This window comes from Doryrhamphus excisus, chromosome 6 (assembly GCF_030265055.1).
Source record: "Doryrhamphus excisus isolate RoL2022-K1 chromosome 6, RoL_Dexc_1.0, whole genome shotgun sequence".
In the NCBI taxonomy this organism is placed as follows: Eukaryota; Metazoa; Chordata; class Actinopteri; order Syngnathiformes; family Syngnathidae; genus Doryrhamphus; species Doryrhamphus excisus.
Genome location: NC_080471.1, coordinates 18,648,519 through 18,670,114, shown reverse-complemented (window position 1 = coordinate 18,670,114; position 21,596 = coordinate 18,648,519). Strand labels below are relative to the sequence as shown.

Genomic DNA, 21,596 nt, shown 5'->3' with positions numbered 1-21,596 from the left:
CAAAATGGCCTGGGTGGAAAAGGTTTGGGCACCCCTGCTGTAATGTAGGTCCCATTTTAGGACGTTTCAAGTGTTACAGATATATACAGATTAAGTGTTATAGATACGTATACAGGTTTTTATTGGTTAAATGGTATATAGCTGAAGATACCATACAGTATAAACCATATCCAGGTTTGTGGTTTACGTGTGAAAAAAAGGATGGTATCCAGCCCCTTTCCACGTCATTAAAGCAGGTTTATACTCCTCCTCAAAGTTTCCATATAAAACCAATCCAGCTGTGATGCGTCATGCCTCTCTCTTGCTCCATCGACTCACAACAAGGAGGAAGCCAAGATGTCCGGCTGTGTGTTATTCTCCATTTCTTTCAGTCTAGGCTTCCTCTGGTTAACCGGCGGAGCCGTGTCGAGCCGGGCTATAACCGACCACCAAGAGGGCCTTGTCAGTTTGAATGATATGTTCCGTGAAGTGGAAGAGCTGATGGAGGACACCCAACACCTCCTGGAGGAGGCAGTAGACCAGGTCTGTATGTGCTTTATTGGGGTCGGTATTTGCCATCAGAGAACTGTTATCTTATGTTATCTACATTGGATTGTTTTTGGTCAGGCCCCTCCATCCTTTGGGTTTCCAGTATGTGACCCTAAGTGGAAAAAGTCTAGCCACCCCTGACGTACTATGTTGGTTTTATTAGCTTTAAACCCAAGATGATGTCATACTGCACTGCAAACTACAACCGCAATTCTCGACAGATTGTTAAATTCGTATCCCAATGACTGGTTGCTGACATTTGCTATCATAGCATGCATGATGTGCTCATACGATGAATAGTTTCCCATTTTATGCACGCTTATGTACTTCATTTCAAGTGTGTTCTAACTTTCAGATATCAACAGAGAGTGCTTTGGATACCGATCATCGTTACTACAACGATACTAATAAAGTTGGGGCAGATAAAGCCACAGCGGTTCAAGTACTTCAACAAACTGATGAAGTGAGTTATACAATGTTTTTGGGGCAGTACTAGTATTATTTTACATCTAAATATTGGTGTATATTTGTCTTTAAAGGAAATGACAAACAATACAGGAGAGTGGAACAGTCTGCATCATGTGAGTCTTCGGCTTTTATGTCCTCCATGTATGACGGGGGGGGGGCAAGTGTGGCTTTACCCATTATTTATTGGCCTACAGCACATTCCAAGATGTCTTGGAATACTTTAGATTGATCTTTGGATTGAATCCAAAATGTTGCCTGGCTCTGAGTGCTTCCTACAACTTGGTTTTTATTATGTTTTATTATATTATATATTACACTATTAGTATGTCATCCAGTGATAACACTGTTGCATTGTAACACCAAATTACAATAGTTAATAAGGAACAAACCCTTACTCTAACCAGTACTCATTCCTTCCTGGTAACTACTCTAAATTGACGGGGTCTTATTTCCTCAGTAACTACTCCACTTATGAGATCTCCATTACTTCCTCAGTAACTACTCTAAATTGATGGGGCCTTACTTCCTCAGTATCTACTCTACTTATGAGATCTCCATTAGTTCCTCAGTAACTACTCTAAATTGAGGGGGCCTTACTTCCTCAGTAACTACTCTACTTATGAGATCTCCATTACTTCCTCAGTAACTACTCTAAATTGATGGGGCCTTACTTCCTCAGTAACTACTCTACTTATGAGATCTCCATGAGTTGCTCAGTAACTACTCTAAATTGATGGGGCCTTATTTCCTCAGTAATTACTCTACTTATGAGATCTCCATTAGTTCCTCAGTAACTACTCTGAATTGATGGGGCCTTACTTCCTCAGTATCTACTCTACTTATGAGATCTCCATGAGTTCCTCAGTAACTACTCTAAATTGATGGGGCCTTACTTCCTCAGTAACTACTCTACTAAATGCGTGTGCCTTACTCATTAGTAACTACTGTACTCTACTCATTCCTTGAGTTCCTCAGTAACTACTTTACATTTGTGTGCATTGGTTCCTCAGTAACTACTCTAAATTACGTGCCTTACTTCCTCATTACTTGCTCTACTCATCCCTCATTCATTCATCATTAGTTCCTCAGGAACTACTCTAAATTTATGTGTATTAGTAACGACTCGATTTTACTTGTTCCTTATGAGTTCCTCAGTAGCTACTTTAAATCTATGTGACTTAGTTCATCAGTAACTACTCTAGTAATTCCTCACAAGTTCTTCAGTAAAAACTCTAAATGTATGTGCCTTACTTCCTGACCAATTCCTCTACTCATTCTTCATTTGTTCCTCAGTAACTACTCTAAATGTCATTAGTTCCCCATGAGTTCCTCAATAACTACTGTATTTCTGTGTACTCTATTGTAAAGTGAGCCAGATCCAGCTAATATTACCATCCCTGTAGTTTCCTGGACTACGTCTGTCTAAACCATTCCATTTGACGACAGAGTCTTCCATCTCTTACTTTCCTGGCCCATGTAAAGAGAGTGGTTACAGTAAGAGAATTGATTGCTGAAAAAAAGGAAAGGAACATTGGAACAAGGAACATTGCCAGCGTTGTGACTAATTGTAGTGTATAAAAATGTCAAAGTCAATGGCGATGATGACGCTAAACTTTAATAGCTTTTCCTTCTTTCTGTGAAGTCCAGCCATCTGTCAGTCCTATTTGGAAAAGGCGGGACTGGAAAGTGGCTACCGTGCATACAAGTCATAGCAGCAGTGGTTGTCTGGAACACATTAAGATCATTTTAGGGTAGTGAGGACCGTGTGGCCCCTACCTATACTTTCCAGTCTCTTTGTGTTGCTTGAATAATACTTCATGGGAACACTGATGTGTACATTCAGCAACAATAGGAATAGTACAGGAGAATATTCCTTCAAAAAGGTGACCTGGTTTTTCCCATATGTCGAGTCTGAATTAATTTGGCCAGCAGGTGGCAGTGTTACTGTAGCTCTGTGGTGTACATCATCACAGCATCACTGATAGTGTTCCCCATTTCATGTACATTCCAAAAAGTGGACATGCAAGATTAAATATCTGAAGTCAATATCAAATTTGACAAAAATATATTTAAATTGCTTAGGCATAGGCTACTATATAAAATAACCAATATAATCTGTCAACAAAACAGGGATATATGTCGCCTTGCAAGATATTTACTTATTTACCTTCTGTCCGGAGATACTGTGGTAGCACCCCTTGTGTACATCTACTTTGCTCCTGTTTAGATCCTCACTGAGTTCCTTGGATTTTCTCATTGTTCTTTATACTGGTCCAACCAGTCAAACTGATTGTTATGCTGTCATCAGCATTTTTTTGATTTGCTCCAATATCCATTATACATATCCTGTAAATAAATGTCACAATGTAGATTTTTAATATTGTGTTTTAATGCTAAGAGTCGGGCTGCACGGTGGAAGAGTGCTTAGCATGCAGACCTCACTGCTAGGAGACCCAAGTTCAATCCCGCTCTCGGCCATCTCTTTGTGGAGTTTGCATGTTCTCCCTGTGCATGCGTGGGTTTTCTCCGGGTACTCCGGGTTCCTCCCACATTCCAAAAACATGCTAGGTTAAATTGGCGACTCCATAGGTATGAATGTGAGTGTGAATTATACTATTTGTCTACGTATATGTGCACTGTGATTGGCTGGCGACCACTCGCCCGAAGACAGCTGGGATAGGCTCCAGCACCCCCTGTGACCCTCGTGAGGAAAAAGTGGTAGAAAATGAATGAATGAATACGTCCACTGGGCAGGCGCCATTTGGTGCCAGTTCGTGCCAATGCAATTTGCTGCGGCGCCGAGTGTTGCCGATAAGGTGCCTAGTGGCGTGCAGTGGCTCAAACTGCCTCCCAACTGGCTCGTGGTGGCAAAAATTGAGTTTGGCAGCAAGAAAATTTCAAAATGTTTATTAAAATCTTTGTGTTTTCACCAAGTGGAACCAAATGTCACAAACAATCCGCCTATTGGAATCCACTGGAATGTAATGACGCGGACCAAGTTGCGCCAATGATGCCAGGGGTCCACTCGGACGGTGCCAGTTGGTGCCAGTTTGCGCCAAAGATGATGTGATAGACGCTTAGTGGCTCGCAGTGGCGCTGAATAATGGCAACATGCTTTGCTGTAATATGACCATAATGATCTCACACTGCAGGAGTGCATGGTGGACGAGGACTGTGGTGAACTGAAGTATTGTTTGTATGGGATCGATAACTCCAAGTGCCTCCCCTGCATACCAGCTGATATGGTAGGAAGTCGTTCATTTTTTGGGATTGCTTTATCTGGCTAAAGACAGTTTTTTTTCTTATAACAATTGCAGAATTGCAGGGATTAATACAATAACATCCTTGTAAATGTCCCATTTTGTTAGCCTCCACTGCTTGCTCTCATTGTATTAGTACTCATGTACTGATAAGAAAAACAGACCTATGGGAAGGCCCATGAAATTGATAATGGAAATGATGGAAGTTGGATAGTATAGAACAGCGGTCACCAACCTTTTTGAGTCCAAGATCCATGGTCTTGGCTGTGAAGCTGCACAAGATATACAAGATATATACAAGATATATTTTGTTGAGTGATGCAATGACAAATTTTGGGGGGTACACATCTATGGAGTTATATTTGTGCCTTCATTTTGAGGTATAGCAAAGGCAGATTTTGATACATCATAAAGGGGACCTATTATGCCCATTTTTGGCCCTATGAATTGGACTCCTATAGGGCAGTTGCACACAATAACCCCCCACAAAAGGCTTTCTAGATCTTCCAGAATCTGCACCTATTCCAGCTTATTCCATTTCCAAATGTGCAAACCTCATTAGCTGAAACTTTGGCACAGTTTAACACGATAATACAACATTCCAACAATATTTATAGGTCAGAAAAGTGGAAAAAGCATAGTAGGTCCCGTTTAACATGTAATAAGGAACAGAGGGGACAATCTGTCAGGGTCAGAGTGACTGCAGACCAGACCTGTGCTGTGCCTTTCAACGAGGTAACCAATTAGCAAGAAGACATGCACAAACCAAGTAGTAGCACCAACCTTTTTGAGTCCAACATCCATGGTCTCGGCTGTGATACATCATAAAGGGGACCTATTATGCACATTTTTGGCCCTATGAATTGGGTTGTGGACTCCTATAGAGCAGCTACACACAATAACCCTCCACATAAGGCTTTCTAGATCTTCCAGAATCTGTACCTATTCCAGCCAATTCTATTTCCAAATGTGCAAACCTCATTAACTGAAACTTTGGCACAGTTTAACATGATAATACAACATTCCAACTACCTTTATATGTCAGAAAAGTGGAAAAAGCATAGTAGGTCCCGTTTAACATGTAATAAATACTGTAGTTTATGCTGGTACATTGCTGCGCTCTGTCACTCTCTCTGTCTCTTGCTCTCAACCTTTGCATGCTTGTCGCTCAACACTTGTTGCTTGCAGAGCGAGGTGAGCTAGTTTGTGTACGCTGGGGATTGGGCATCAGGCTAAAAAACTTGTGGGTTGCGTGCCTGGAGAGCGGGGATGGGGTATGAGCATGTTCAGTGCTCAAAATGGATCCTTCAGGAGGGGAGGACACACAAAGAATTATCAAAATCATTTGGCAAATTCCCAAAGATTGACTAGTAGATCGGGATTGATGGGTTGGTGACGGCTGGTATGGAATATTGGTATTATAGTTTACATATCTGACTGTGTTCTCTACTTAGCCCTGTACCAAAGACGAAGAGTGTTGCTCAAGTCAGATGTGTGTGTGGGGCCAGTGCACAATGGATGCCACTGAGGGAACAGAGGGGACAATCTGTCAGAGTCAGAGTGACTGCAGACCAGACCTGTGCTGTGCCTTTCAACGAGGTAACCAATTAGCAAGAAGCCATACACAAACTAAGTAGTCCCCCCTTATATACCACAACCTTCTGTTATCCACCCACCCACATTTTTCTCCCCAGAGCTTTTATTCCCAGTATGCAACCCCAAACCAGGAAAAGGGGATTCCTGCCTGAATCAAACCAACCTGTTGATGGACATGCTGGCCTGGGACCAGGAGGGTCCTCGTGACCATTGCCCTTGTGCCAATGACCTGCAGTGCCAATTTCATGGGTGAGAGTAAAACATTGTAGTCATATACATAGCCGTATATTCTATTTTCTGGACTAGAAGTCACTCCAGAGTATAAGTTGCACAAGGCCAAAAATGCATAATTAGGTAGAAAAAAACCATACATAAGTCGCACTAGAGTATAAGTCGCACAAGGCCAAAAATGCATAATTTGGTTAAAAAAAAAAAAACATACATAAGTCGCACCGGAATATAAGTCGTACAAGGCCAAAAATGCATAACTAGGTCGAAAAAAAACATACATAAGTCGCACCGGAATATAAGTCGTACAAGGCCAAAAATGCATACTTAGGGAGAAAAAAACATACATAAGTCGCACTGGAGTATAAGTGGCACAAAGACAAAAATTCATAAGCAGGTAAAAAAAAACATACATAAGTCGCACTAGAGTATAAGTTGCACAAGGCCAAAAATGCATAATTAGGTCGAAAAAAACATACATAAGTCGCACCGGAATATAAGTCGTACAAGGCAAAAAATGCATAATTAGGTAAAAAAAAAATATATATATATATATATATGTATATATATATATATATATATACATAAGTTGCACTGGAGTACAAGTCACACAAGGCCAAAAATGCATCATTAGGTTAAAAAAACATACATAAGTCGCACTGGAGTATAAGTTGCACAAGGCCAAAAATTGATAATTAGGTAGAAAAAAACGTACATAAGTCGCACAAGGCCAAAAATGCATTATTAGGGAGAAAAAACATACATAAGTCGCACTGGAGTATTAGTCGTATTTTTTGCGGGTAATTTATTTTCCAAACTACTTGACTAATACAGACGTTACGTCCTCTTGGAAGTCAAGTTCTAACAATAAAAGAATAGAGAACAGGCTGAATAGGTGTAAGATATGCTAACACAATGGTTATTTAGCTACACAAAAAATAAACATAAACAGAAAAGTTGTCCAGTGTTTATGTAACATAAACAGTTTTTTCATTTATAAGTCGCTCTGGAGTATAAGTCGCAGGAATAGCCAACCTATGAAAAAAAGTGTGACTTATAGTCGGGAAAATACGATATGTATTAGGATTAGGATTTTTTTTCTAAACACCCCTTTGTGCATTGTCTCCATGTTTTCTATTACAGACGTGGATCTGTGTGTGGAGAGTAGAATTGGAAAGAGGGCGTCACAAAACCTGTCCTGAGGGATCAGAACATCTCACCGACTGCCATCAGTTTTTCAGAGGTTATGATTACTACAAGACAAGTTGCACTGTAATAAACGATGCCAGGAGCCTCGACAAAGATCATTGGGATTTTCCTGTCTTTACCTGAAGCTAACAGAATAAACAAATTTCTTGTTTATTCTTTCTTTTGGAGACAAGTTGTTATGATATAGTTATGAACGACTCTTTTGTGAATGACTTCCTCCTCCTTGCGATCTCCAGTGCAGTCAGAGGCGGGGTACAACCTGGACCGGTCGCCAGCCAATCACAGGGCACATATAGACAAACAACCATTCACACTCACATTCATACCTATGGACAATTTGGAGTCGCCAATTAACCTAGCATGTTTTTGGAATGTGGGAGGAAACCGGAGTACCCGGAGAAAACCCACACATGCAAACATGAACATGCAAACTCCACACAGAGATGGCCGAGGGTGGAATTGAACCCTGGTCTCCTAGCTGTGAGGTCTGTGCACTAACCACTTTCCGCCATGCAGCCCATTCAGAAACTATTTTCTTCTAATATTTGTCTCTTTCATGGTTGCTTATAGCGGGGATTTACCCGGTAAAAATGACAATGAAATGATACTCATGTGGATAAACCTGTCCAGCGACTAGAAGCTACTTCTGTGATAGCTATTTATGGAAAATCGGAAAGTCACATCAAGTGTGTCATGACACTGATTTTTGTTTATTGTTGTGCGTCAATGTCAACTTTCCCCTCAATAAGAGGAAAAGGCCGCATGAAAAAAAAAACAGGCGCAGGTTGATTTTGGCTTGTTTTTTCACCACTTGAACTGTGACACACTTTATGTCAATGGGGCGTTTACTGACCTGAATCTGATATAGAGTAGGCAAAGCATAGCAACCAAGGAGAACTAAAAAAATAATAATTAACTCACACATTTAAAGGCATTCACACATTGCGGAAGCTGCTAACTGTATCAGGTGATGTATGACACAACTCGAAACAACCACGCCTACATGTTGCTTAAAAAAAAAACGAATAAGAATGTTTGATTGCAATAACATGTCATTTGTGTCACGTTTGTGGAATTCTTGGCACCATTCACTGTGTATGACGCCACCTGTTGGTGACGGGGTTTTTCCAGGCTACTTCCTCGTTCCTTTGTAGTACTGACTCAAAGTGGAAGGATTCTTGTCATGAGTTCAAATAAGTTCATTTTGTTATTTCACGTATTGTATTGGTTTGGACAGTTTTATATAACTTACAATATTTGTCTTATTTTGTACAAACAGTGTTGATATGTAAAATGCATTCAGTAAATAAAAATGCTGGTTAGCTAATGTATGTATTTAAGATATTTAATAATATTGTTTTACATCAAAATTGCAAGAGCGTATAGAATACAATTAGGCATTTTCGCTTAAAAATAATATTTATAGGGATGTGCCATATTGGCTTTTTTGCTAAAAAGCAATATGCCGATATGTGTAACATGACATATCTCATGTGGTGGAATAAACACATAATAATAATAATTTAATATCGGTTTTCATGAGTGGAAAAAAAAACTGATACTGATGTTGTCCGATGTTACATTTTCATGCAGATAATTATCGGTACCGATCATGTTGCAGCTAAGGGCTTTGTTGGACTTAAGGAGGTTTAACACCAGCTGCTTATAATTATAATCTGCCTTTTAGTTTTCAAGAAACTCTGATGCAAAATGGAATTTCTGCTGCCGATGCCTCACACACACTGATGTGTGTTTGCCACAAGTCACCGTGACTGAAAGAGTCCACTAACAACAAGGTGATGAATATTTTGCATCAGTGTGGCTGTTAGTGTGTCTTTGAGATATTACCATAGGCTGAAAAATGTATCTTTTTTTTTCAATTTTGATGATATGATATGATCCTATATTATAACTGGCATTTTTTAAAAGATGTGTAGTGAAGCCTGCTTTTTTACAGAGCTTTCTTCTGTGAAGTGGTGAACATACACGGGCTGTTCAGAGGCGGTATCCCCAATTAATTAAAAGTAATTGTTTGAGCAGCTCTTTTCTCAAAAACAATGGCAATGACAGATGAACAGGCTCTACAGACAAATATTAATCTTGGATATTACTCTTAACAGTCAAATTTCTATTCAGACTTTCTATTACTAAACTGACTTGAAAACTTTGACACCTGCTTTGTGTGCAATTAATGATGATTTTGTACTGGTCAATGAGTAAAATATAGTGCATCTTCTCAAAAAAACATCTAAAAATTAAAAATTTGGTTCAAGGAAAATACAGTGTGGGAAAGTCCGTCCTACCACATTAGGGAATCAAGCATTGTTTTTTAGCACTTTTACTGACAAAGACATTAAATGTTACACCAGAAACAAGGAATAATTAAGCCACTACTGCTATCCAGTGTGTTGAAACACGTTTTTGCAAAGAGGGAGGGAGATGTTCTAAAAAAAAGTCGCTGGCTGTTTGTATGTAAAAGTCAAGTAAAATACCACGGCAACATGACAAATCTCTCCAACCAGTTACTACGGCGCCGTGGGATTTCACACAATGCTGACCGTCCAGGGACCTCCTGCAGTAGCAACCACAAATATTAATACAAATAGAATCGTTAATAAAACAAATGGTTTCACTGCTACTATCTGTGCAGCATGGGAGAAAGCTAAAATGATGCATTCAAGGACAAGTTGCCACTTGCATTGTATGTCTACTTCATTCATTCATTCATTCATTCATTTTCTACCGCTTTTTCCTCACGAGGGTCGCGGGGGGTGCTGGAGCCTATCCCAGCTATCTTCGGGCGGGAGGCGGGGTACACCCTGGACTGGTTGCCAGCCAATCACAGGGCACATATAGACAAACAACCATTCACACTCACATTCATACCTATGGACAATTTGGAGTCGCTAATTAACCTAGCATGTTTTTGGAATGTGGGAGGAAACCGGAGTACCCGGAGAAAACCCACAAGTAGAACATGCAAACTCCACACACAGGGTGGAATTGAACCCTGGTTTCCTAGCTGTGAGGTCTGTGCGCTAACCACTAGACCGTCGTGCCGCCCGTATGTCTACTTATTATTGATAAAAAAAATTGTGGCGATTAATTGCAACAATTATGAGTTAAATATGGAGAAAGTGTAATTAATCGTGATTAAATACTCAAATCGACTGACAGCCCTAATTTAGTGATTTTATTTTTATTATTTAAAGCTATGTTAAAAATGTTGGATGTCAACAGCTCTTCTAATGGATACATTGTGCCAATGGTCAGGGTGTTGTTTACTGCGCCTGTGTGTGTGTGTGTGTGTGTGTGTGAGTGTGTTTCCACCCTCCCTTTTTAAATCACCAGACAAACAAGGCTCTCAGTTTCGACCCGGCACTCCTCCTCTTGCTGCTGCTGCTCTGATTTCTGCACACTTTTACCAAATGAATATTGTTGCATTTATGACACAATAACAATGTGTAATATATGACAAGGGAATGCATTGTAATTTCAACTGATCACTAATTAAGCTCTCAAAATGTAATTTTATGTTATTTTATGTCAGAAAATAATTCAAGTTATGTATCTAGTTGGTAGGAAAATGTTGAGTAAACTTTATAAGAGTGAAACAATGCTTAAAAAGACAATGCTGAGTGGGCGTGGAAAGCAATCTGGCAACTTGCAAACACAGGGAATGTAGGAGGGGTTTAGCCTCTGTGAACTTTGTCACAAATTCTCAGCTCCTCCACACTTTAGTCGTGATTGTGTTGATTGGAGGAACTTGACGATGTACATGTGGCTGACAGCTTTAGGCGGACTGCTGCTCTTGTCCACTCCCATCCTCAGGTCGCTCTTCCCGTACTTGGTGGACGACAGCGTGTACATCCTCAGGAGTATCCGCTTTGCCGTTACGTTTCTCAAGTACAAGAGGAGCAAACCTTTCCACAGCATCGTGGATGGCTTCTTGGATGCAGTGAGGAGACATCCCACTAAGACATTCCTGCACTTTGAGGGACAACAGTTCTCCTATGGAGAAGTGGACAAGCAGAGCAACAAGGTGGCACGGGCCTTGCAGGAGGAGGCCGGGCTCATGGAGGGAGATCCGGTAGCCCTGTTTTTGGCCAACGAACCCAACATTGTGTGGACGTGGCTGGGACTCGCCAAACTGGGCTGTCCGGTTGCTCTGCTCAACTTTAATATCAGATCCAAATCTTTGCTGCACTGTTTCTCCTGCTGTGGGGCCAAAGTGCTGGTGACCTCCGCAGGTAAGATTAAGTCAGGGATGTTCAAACACGTGCAGAATAATGCAAGGATGCAGAGGCCACTTTCATTATTTACTTTCATTATTTTCAGACTATGTTTCATTCTGATAAATAACAAAGCAGGATTCAAAAATAAATTAAGAGAAGCAATATTTAGCAGGGGGCGGCACGGCCGTCTAGTGGTTAGCGCGCAGACCTCACAGCTAGGAGACCAGGGTTCAATTCCACCCTCGGTCATCTCTGTGGGGAGTTAGCATGTTCTCCCCGTGCATGCGTGGGTTTTCTCCGGGTACTCCGGTTTCCTCCCACATTCCAAAAACATGCTAGGTTAATTGGCGACTCCAAATTGTCCATAGGTATGAATGTGAGTGTGAATGGTTGTTTGTCTATATGTGCCCTGTGATTGGCTGGCGACCAGTCCAGGGTGTACCCTGCCTCTCGCCCAAAGACAGCTGGGATAGGCTCCAGCACCCCCGCAACCCTCGTGAGGAAAAAGCGGTAGAAAATGAATGAATGAATGAATATTTGGCAGGGAAGTCGGTTTCTAGTTGGTTGATTTATTCTGAAATTCTGAGGGTGTAAATTGGAATAATTTTTGTTGGCTTTAATAATTTAAGGGTCCAATTCCATTGCATCTCAGATGATTTTTGTTTAGATTTAGTTTTATTTAATTTTAATGAGTATGCAGTTTGTTTTCACAGCGAAGGTCTGAACTCATATTTGTACTCATTCATTCATTCATTCATTTTCTACTGCTTATCCACACAAGGGTCGCGGGGGGTGCTGGAGCCTATCCCAGCTGTGTTTGGGCGAGAGGCGGGGTACAGCCAATCACAGGGCACATATAGACAAACAACCATTCACACTCACATTCATACCTATGGACAATTTGGAGTTGCCAATTAACCTAGCATGTTTTTGGAATGTGGGAGGAAACCGGAGTACCCGGAGAAAACCCACGCATGCACGGGGAGAACATGCAAACTCTGAGGGTGGAATTGATATGTTCGCCTTATCGACCTTCAAACAACTAATCTCAGGGAGGAACAAACACCATAAGACTATTTATTTCTCCTGTTATGTATTTGTAGCCCTGACTACTATAGGAAATAGACTACAGCTACTATTTCGTCAGCTAGAACGGATGAAATCAACTATGGCATTTCAAAATACAACACCGTTTTAACTAATCATTCGACTTTGGATATTAAACTTTGCACCACATTCTGTTGCAATGTAATCATTGAACCTTTGCACCAGTAAAATGCAGAGCCAAGTCGGGCTTTAACAGGTCGATGGCGCAACACACTTTTATCAGATCATTTACTTTATATATTCATTCATTCATTTTCTACCGCGGGGGGTGCTGGAACCTATCCCAGCTGTTTTTGGGCGAGAGGCGGGGTACACCCTGGACTGGTCGCCAGCCAATCACAGGGCACATATAGACAAACAACCATTCACACTCACATTCATAACAATCTGGAGTCGCCAAGCAACCTAGCATGTTTTTGGAATGTGGGAGAAAACCCACACATGCACGGGGAGAACATGCAAACTCCACACAGAGATGGCCGAAGGTGGAATTGAACCCTGGTGTCTCTTAGCTGTGAGGTCTCCACGCTAACCACTCGCCCGCCGTGCAGCGTCATATTTGTACTCAGTATGCAATTTGAATACACTTGTATGCTTCACCACTTTCCAATTTGTAGCATTTTGCTGGTTTCAGTTTCTAGTTCAGTCTGTACAGTACAAAAAAATACATAGATATTATTACTGAAAAGCTACAGTACATTGTTTACCTTTGGTAAAGTCTCTGCAGCAGGGTACAATGCAGTCGTGCCAGTCCTACCACAAAAGACTCAGTCATTTAGCCTCTAACAAATAAACAATGCACAGCCACCTTGGTTTCAGGTAGGTCCATAGACCAGTATTACATCTGAATTGGATGCTGGTGAAGTTGACACCACCCAAACAACCGCCGTTGGCATTGTATCCTAACATTCATCATTTGACACCACTAAGGAGCCAACCATTCATGTCTGAACATGTCTCCTCCTTTAGAGGATAAATATATTGGATCTTGGACCAAAGTCAGTTCTGATGTGTGTGAATATCTGGTTTGGATTCAAAACACAAAGATAATCAATCTGCTTTCATGTATAACTCGGAAAATTCAGTAATATCAGTAATAAATAATAATATTTGTGAGGCTGAAATCAATCAGAGGATATTTACATTTTTATATAAAAATAGGGCTGCACGGCGACCAAGTGGTAAGTGCGCTGGCCACACAGCTAGGAGACCCGAGTTCAATTCCACCCTCGGCCATCTCTGTGTCGAGTTTGCATGTTTATTTATGCATGTTTATTTATGGGGTCAAAAGTTGGGGTTTAATAATAATTAAATTTAATAAGAAGATAATATGTCCGGCACGGCGGTCTAGTGTTTAGTGCGCAGACCTCACAGCTAGGAGACCCGAGTTCAATCCCACCCTTGGCCATCTCTGTGTGGAGTTTGCATGTTCTCCCCGTGCATGCGTGGGTTTTCTCCGGGTACTCCGGTTTCCTCCCACATTCCAAAAACATGCTAGGTTAATTGGCCACTCCAAATTGTCCATAGGTATGAATGTGAGTGTGAATGGTTGTTTGTCTATATGTGCCCTGTGATTGGCTGGCGACCAGTCCAGGGTGTGTGGGATAGGCTCCAGCACCTCTGCGACCCTCGTGAGGATAAGCGGTCGAAAATGAATGAATGAATGAATATTTTGCCATCATAACTGTCAATGTTTTAAGTAACATGTTAACATTCCGAATCTATAAAGAGGAGTTACCCATTGTAAAATAAAACTAAAATAAAGTAAAGCTACTCATCATTTGAAGAGACACTTCAAATGACAATAGAAAATGGTTAAATGATGGATTGACCGACCTTTTGCTTTTTTAATTTTTTTTTTTTTCTTTCCGAGTAGCTTTCCAACTAGAACTCCCCCACCTAGTCATTGAGCATGAACCAATGAGGGGCCAAGTATCATCTAAGACAACCTGAACAGTTCAGTTGCAAACAATTGATTGCCCTGAGAACTGTATTCAGCGCTGCACATTCAGTGCTCCAATGATGGTGTTGCTACTCGCTACTAGCATGAAAGTGTGCTCTCGTCCCGGTGTGATTTGAAACAACTTGACACAGGTGACCCACATGTACTGCAAAGTATGAACTTTGAACATGGCATGGGTGTGTTTGCAGAGCTGCAGGGCGCTGTGGAGGAAGTGCTACCTGCATTGAGAGAGCAGGGTGTCAGCGTGTACCTTCTGTCTGAGACACGTCACATCCAGGGAGTCAACCTTTTGGCTGATAAGATCTCCAAGGCCTCAGATCTGCCTCTGTCCAGGGACCTCAGAGCCAATGTGAAGACCAGGAGCACTGGTCTCTATATCTATACTTCAGGAACCACAGGTAAAAGGGACAAGAGCACTTATCTTCTTATCTTATCAGATGAGTGATATTATGGCATTATGAACAATATGACTATCCTATCCAATATTCCATATGACAGAAACAAAGTCTGTTTTATGATAGAAGAAGGAACCCTGATGTTTACATGAATGGTTCATAAGTTACAAGCTTCTGTGCGAGGATGGACAGTTTGAAAAGAAATTGGACGCAGTGATATATCATTGCTGTGTAACATTTGAGGATAAACAGCTAGAAAAATGTAATAAAGACACACACTAACATGAGCTATCGCCACCACAAACCAAACCGTACAGTGTACGTGGAAAAGCGACATTAACTGTTGTGTAAAAACATTATTCTTCTGTCCTTAAAAAAGGTTTACCCAAAGCGGCGGTTGTCACCCAAGAGCGCATGTGGGCCGCATCCTTCCTCCAAGGAGCGTGCGGCGTCACTAAGGATGACGTCGTGTACATCAATCTACCTCTTTACCACAGCTCAGGCTTCCTCATCGGGCTCGTGGGGGCCATCCAGAGAGGTAACATCGAATAACCGCAAAGCAGAATCAGACCTTTTAAAAAATATGTGATGTTGGCTGCAGGTGTAACGATCGTTTTGAAGAGAAAGTTCTCTGCCAGTCAGTTCTGGGACGACTGCAGGAAGTATAATGTGACAGTGATACAGTATATTGGCGAAACCATGCGGTACCTCTGCAACATGCCCGAGGTCAGCGTCTTTTTCGACTACTGAGGAAAAAAAAAAACTCACTCTTCGATGGTACTGATCGGGCATTTCTTACAGAAAGACAATGAGAAGGACCACAAAGTGAGGATTGCCATCGGCAACGGCATCCGTACAGACGTCTGGTCCGATTTTCTGAGGCGCTTCGGCGACATTAAAGTGAAGGAGCTGTACGCAGCCACCGAGGGGAACATCGGTTTCATTAATTACACCTCTAAAGTCGGCGCTGTGGGGAGGGTCAATTTTTTCCACAGCGTACGTAAAATAAAAATATATAAATACCTGCAATATCTAAACATGGATAAACTGGTTTTAAAGAATCTCACCAACAATCTCTTTCCAGTTCATCTTCCCGTACATGTTGATCAAGTTTGACATCGAGAAGGAGGAGCCTGTGAGAAACGCACAAGGTCTTTGCATCAAGGCGGCCAAAGGTGACAAAAACACATAACACAGGAGTGATATCATATTTTCTATTCTGTTAGTCTATCAAAATGCATGCATATTTCTTACTAGTGAGGCATCTCTGTATCAGGTGAGACGGGTCTCCTGGTGGGAAAGGTCACAGAGACGTCACCCTTTGTGGGCTACGCAGGCAACGAGCAGCAGACAGAGAAGAAGAGGCTCCGCAACGTGATGAAAAAAGGCGACTTGTACTTCAACACGGGAGATTTGCTTCGCTTTGACGGAGACAACTTTGTCTATTTTCAAGACAGAGTCGGCGACACGTTCAGGCAAGTTAATGGAAAACTTGGCCTTTATCCGTAATAGAATATTGTCAGGAGCGTTACAAACAATCATTTATCTGTATTGGGGCTACAACGAAACATTATTTTTATATTAGCTTGGTATCGGTTAGGCCCTATACAGAACATATCAATGTGCACCAAATCTGCAACATATCTTCTGATGTGTGTGAATATCTTGTTTGGATTCAAAACACAAAGATAATCAATCTGCTTTCATGTATAACTCAGAAAATTTAATAATATTCACATTTGTGAGGCTGAAATCATTCATTCATTTTCTACCGCTTTTCCTCACGAGGGTCGCGGGGGATGCTGGAGCCTATCCCAGCGGTCTTCGGGCGAGAAGAGGGGTACACCCTGGACTGGTCGCCAGCCAATCACAGGGCACATATAGACAAACAACCATTCACACTCACATTCATACCTATGGACAATTTGGAGTTGCCAATTAACCTAGCATGTTTTTGGAATGTGGGAGGAAACCGGAGTACCCGGAGAAAACCCACTCATGCACGGGGAGAGGCTGAAATCAATCTGAGGATATTTACATTTTTATATAAAAATAGGGCTGCACGGCGTACAAGTGGTTAGTGTGCTGGCCACACAGCTAGGAGACCCGAGTTCAATTCCACCCTCGGCTATCTCTGTGTGGAGTTTGCATGTTCTCCCCGTGCATGCGTGGGTTTTCTCCGGGTACTCCGGTTTCCTCCCACATTCCAAAAACATGCTAGGTTACTTAGTGACTCCACATTGTACCCCGCCTTTCGCCCGAAGAAAGCTGGGATAGGCTCCAGCACCCCCGCAACCCTTGTGAGGATAAGCGGTAGAAAATGAATGAATGAATATTTTGCCATTATAACAGTCAATATTTTAAGTAACATGTTGACATTCCCAATCTATGAAGAGGAGTTACTCATTGTAAAATAAAACTAAAATAAAGTAAAGCTACTCACCATTTGAAGACAGACACATAATGCAGACGGTATAGAAAATGGTTAAATGATGGATTGGCAAGGGACCATTTCAGAGTCTACACTGACCTTTTGCTTTTTTAATTTTGTTCTTTTATTAACAGATGGAAAGGAGAGAACGTGGCCACATCAGAGGTAGAAAACATCCTCACTATGGCTCATTGCATTTTAGAGGCAAACGTGTATGGCGTTAAAGTGGAAGGTATTACCATCACCGACAGAGCGCAGTAGAACCAATAAACACGTAGTAGAGTTCAATAAGTTCCTGTCTGCTTGGAATTCTCCCGACAGGGAACGAAGGACGTGTGGGAATGGCAGCAGTCACTTTGAAAGAAGGCAAAGACTTTGACTGTGACGAAGCCTACAAGCTGCTGGTCACCAATCTACCCACCTACGCACGCCCCAGATTCATCAGGATACAGGTAACATGATCATTCCCAGAACACAATGTTCCAATTCCAGTTGCTTTTGTGAGGTTAAGAGATGTTGGGGTCAGGGAACTCAAGGCATTCCACACCTAACTCATCCATGCATGCTGTTATGAGTCTTGCTTTGTGCACAGGGAACACAAAAGGGCCTTTCCCATAAGCCTAGAATTGGCCAAAAACACAATGAATGAAACAGTCATGTGACTGTTTGTTTGTGCAAGCCAACTCAATGGTGAAAACATGCACCTTTACTGTGTCGTCTCTATTATTTTGGCACTTTTATTATTACATTTATTCATTCATTCATTCAATCATTTTCTACCGCTTTTTCCTCACGAGGGTCGCGGGGGTGCTGGAGCCTATGCCAGCTGTCTTCGGGCGAGAGGCGGGGTACACCCTGGACTGGTCACCACGCCAACCAATCACAGGGCACATATAGACAAACAACCATTCACACTCACATTCATACCTATGGACAATTTGGAGTCGCCAATTAACCTAGCATGTTTTTGGAATGTGGGAGGAAACCGGAGTACGCATGCACAGGGAGAACATGCAAACTCCACACAGAGGTGGAATTGAACTCAGGTTTCCTAGCTGTGAGGTCTGCGCGCTAACCACTAGACCGCCGTGCCGCCCTTATTATTTTATTATTAAATTTAATTATTATTAAACCCCAACCTTATAGATATCTATTGAGGCTGCACGGTGGACTAGTGGTTAGCACGCAGACCTCACAGCTAGGAGACCTGAGTTCAATCCCACCCTTGGTTAATCTCTGTGTGGAGTTTGCATGTTCTCCCAGTGCATGCGTGGGTTTTCTCCGGGTACTCCGGTTTCCTCCCACATTCCAAAAACATGCTAGGTTAATTGGCGATTCCAAATTGTCCATAGGTATGAATGTGAGTGTGAATGGTTGTTTGTCTATATGTGCCCTGTGATTGGCTTGCGACCAGTCCAGGGTGTAACCCGCCTCTCGCCCGAAGAGGGCTGGGATAGGCTCCAGCAACCCCCGCAACCCTCGCGAGGATAAGCAGTAGAAAATGAATGAATTCAGCTGTTAACCCTGGTGGTGTAATGGTACAGCTGCTACAGCAGTCAAACATGGACATTTTTAAATATCCTGCTTCTTTTTTTTTGCTGAGAGTCTTTTGTAAAGCTGCACAGCAGAGTGGTTAGCGCGCAGGCCACACAGCTAGGAAACTCGAGTTCGATTCCACTCTCGGTTAATCTCTGTGTGGAGTTTGCATGTTCTCCCCGTGCATGCGTGGGTTTTCTCCGGGTACTCCGGTTTCTTCCCACATTCCAAAAACATGCTAGGTTAATTAGTCACTCCAAATTGTCCATAGGTATGAATGAGAGTGTGAATGGTTGTTTGTCTATATGTGCCCTGTGATTGGCTGGCGACCAGTCCAGGGTGTAGAAAATGAATGAATGAATATCGGTTGAAAAACATGTCTGTCAGCAAGCAAAATAGAATAGAAAAGTCAATTTGTATAATGATTTGTATAATGATTCTAAAACTTTGACCCTATCTGTATCACACATATATGCTACCGTGTGTTACAACACATTCTAACTGTACACAAACCTGCCCATAACTCCTAAAATGTGTCTTTCAGCCCTGCTTGGAGATGACGGGAACATACAAGATGAAGAAAACCAAATTGGTTAGCGAAGGATTCAACCCAGCCCTCATCAGCAACCCTTTATACTACCTTGATGCATCCAAACAGACCTTTGTTCCCATGACAGAGGAGATATACAGCAGCGTAACCAGAGGCATAATAAAACTCTAACACAAAGCCTGAAGTCGTTAAGAGTTTTATCATTGGTTGTTTCCAGATATGTTCGCCTTATCGACCTTCAAACAACTAATCTCAGGGAGGAACAAACACCATAAGACTATTTATTTCTCCTGTTATGTATTTGTAGCCCTGACTACTATAGGAAATAGACTACAGCTACTATTTTGTCAGCTACAACGGATGAAATCAACTATGGCATTTCAAAATACAACACCGTTTTAACTAATCATTCGACTTTGGATATTAACCCTTTCACGCATGACGGTCACTGCAGTGGACAGCTATTAAAACGTCATTTTCAATTATGAAAATAGGTTTTGATGGCATTGTTGCTTATAAGCCTCTAGAGTGGACGCCTGAGAATCCACCCAACACTGCTTTGTGTGGTCAACCATTGTAACTGCAGAATAATTGTGTCAACATTGAAGATGGCTGCCAGAAATTAAAACATGCCAAGCACCTGTGGGATTTCTGCTCAATCCTTCTAGAGTAGGAGACTCCTGCAGGTAAAAAAAATATTTCTACATCAGGTAACACCTAATAATCACCATAGTTGTGAAAATTTCCAAGTATTGATTTTAGATTGGGAGGAAATTGCAATTTTTCAGATGTCCACCAAAGTGGACTGCATGCAATTACATGCAATTCCTGAACAGTATATCATTCTTGACAGTGTTTTATCTGAAGTAGTTTTCTTTTGTATAAATCAACATTTTATGCTATTAGATTGTAAGCTGCATTGTATATATCAATATGTATGATTTGTGCATTATTCATTATGAGTAACAGGTACTTTTCCAGCAAATTTGCTCTCTGCTGTGGATCCTGAGGAGTTTCAAGCCATAGATGATATGATCATGCTCTTCAAAGGCAAATTGTCTATCAAGCAATACATCTCCAAAAAACCAAAACACTGGGGTGTGAAAATTTGGGCAAGATCAGGGGCTTCAGGATACATGTACCACTTTGAAGTGTACAGGGGTGCAGCCAGCACAGGTGCAGTCAACGAATTGGGAATGGCTGCAGATGTCATCTTGCGCCTCTGTGATGACATCCAATTCAAGAACCACAAGGTGTTTTTTGATAACTACTTTTGTGGCATTCCATTAATTACTGTCTTGAAGGAAGAGGGCATCTATGTCACTGGCACATGCCGGGTCAACAGGCTTCAGGGGGCACAAACAAAACTCAGGAGTGCAACAGAACTCAAAGAAGGAGGAAGAGGAGCTATGTCTCTCTGTTGCCACCAATGGTGAAGATCTTGCTGTCAAACTTTGGCTTGACACTTGGTCTCTTCCTGTCTTGGCAAGCACCTGACGGATGTTGCACAGAGATGGTCCAAGAAAGATAAGAAGATCATCACCATGGACAGGGCATTTGCAGTGAAGGTCAACAACGATTATATGGGAGTGTTTGACCTGATGGACCAAATGGTGGCAATGTATCCTCACAGATGCAAGACCAAACACTGGTACATCAGAATGTTCTTCCACTTCCTCGATGTAACCGTTGTGAATGCCTGGCATCTCCTCAGATTCTCTGGATTGGAGGAGGGTGGTCTTCTGCCTTTCAAGGCATCTGTGGCTCATTCATTGATAAATTCAGGCACTGTCCGCAAAAGGGGGAGACCAAGTGACACCTCCCCACCTCCTCTTCCTGTGAAGCGCAAACCTGCATCCAAGGTACCCTGGGAGGTCAGGCCTGGTCCTGGAAACCTCTTGCCCCAGCTGAACAACATAAAAAATGCCCAAAGATGCCAAGACCCTGCGTGCACCCGAAAAACAAAGTGCAGCTGCATGTGTTGCAATGTGGCTGTGTGCCCTGGATGCATGGCAATTTTTCACACAAGACGGTGATCTAGTACTGTATCTCAGTACTGATCGACTACATAAGTACATAAGCATAAGCAT

At 41.9% G+C, this 21,596-nt stretch overlaps 2 protein-coding genes across 2 annotated transcripts; both read left to right on the top strand.

Annotated features, from left to right (window-relative positions):
- Window positions 1-292: 292 nt before the first annotated feature.
- On the top strand, window positions 293-7,382 carry LOC131131155 (dickkopf-related protein 3-like). Its single transcript, XM_058075589.1, has 7 exons — window positions 293-522; window positions 884-991; window positions 1,068-1,109; window positions 4,149-4,241; window positions 5,711-5,855; window positions 5,951-6,101; window positions 7,224-7,382. The coding sequence occupies exons 1-7, from the start codon at window positions 337-339 to the stop codon at window positions 7,246-7,248; spliced, it is 750 nt and encodes a 249-aa protein (XP_057931572.1). The 5' UTR covers window positions 293-336; the 3' UTR covers window positions 7,249-7,382.
- Window positions 7,383-11,003: 3,621 nt separating this feature from the next.
- Window positions 11,004-19,683, top strand: zgc:101540 (hsFATP2a_ACSVL_like domain-containing protein). Its single transcript, XM_058075581.1, has 10 exons — window positions 11,004-11,539; window positions 14,783-14,992; window positions 15,369-15,527; window positions 15,591-15,715; window positions 15,791-15,985; window positions 16,074-16,164; window positions 16,266-16,464; window positions 17,555-17,652; window positions 17,742-17,872; window positions 19,501-19,683. The coding sequence occupies exons 1-10, from the start codon at window positions 11,062-11,064 to the stop codon at window positions 19,675-19,677; spliced, it is 1,863 nt and encodes a 620-aa protein (XP_057931564.1). The 5' UTR covers window positions 11,004-11,061; the 3' UTR covers window positions 19,678-19,683.
- The last annotated feature ends 1,913 nt before the right edge of the window (window positions 19,684-21,596 follow it).

Excerpts from the sequence above, each read along its gene's own strand:
- zgc:101540 (XM_058075581.1), top strand. The coding sequence starts at position 11,062 with ATGTACATGTGGCTGACAGCTTTAGGCGGACTGCTGCTCTTGTCCACT. Across the intron at positions 15,528-15,590 it reads CGTGGGGGCCATCCAGAGAG|GTGTAACGATCGTTTTGAAG; the intron begins GTAACATCGAAT and ends TGTTGGCTGCAG. Across the intron at positions 15,716-15,790 it reads ACCTCTGCAACATGCCCGAG|AAAGACAATGAGAAGGACCA; the intron begins GTCAGCGTCTTT and ends CATTTCTTACAG.
- LOC131131155 (XM_058075589.1), top strand. The coding sequence starts at position 337 with ATGTCCGGCTGTGTGTTATTCTCCATTTCTTTCAGTCTAGGCTTCCTC. Across the intron at positions 523-883 it reads TGGAGGAGGCAGTAGACCAG|ATATCAACAGAGAGTGCTTT; the intron begins GTCTGTATGTGC and ends TCTAACTTTCAG. Across the intron at positions 992-1,067 it reads TACTTCAACAAACTGATGAA|GAAATGACAAACAATACAGG; the intron begins GTGAGTTATACA and ends TTGTCTTTAAAG.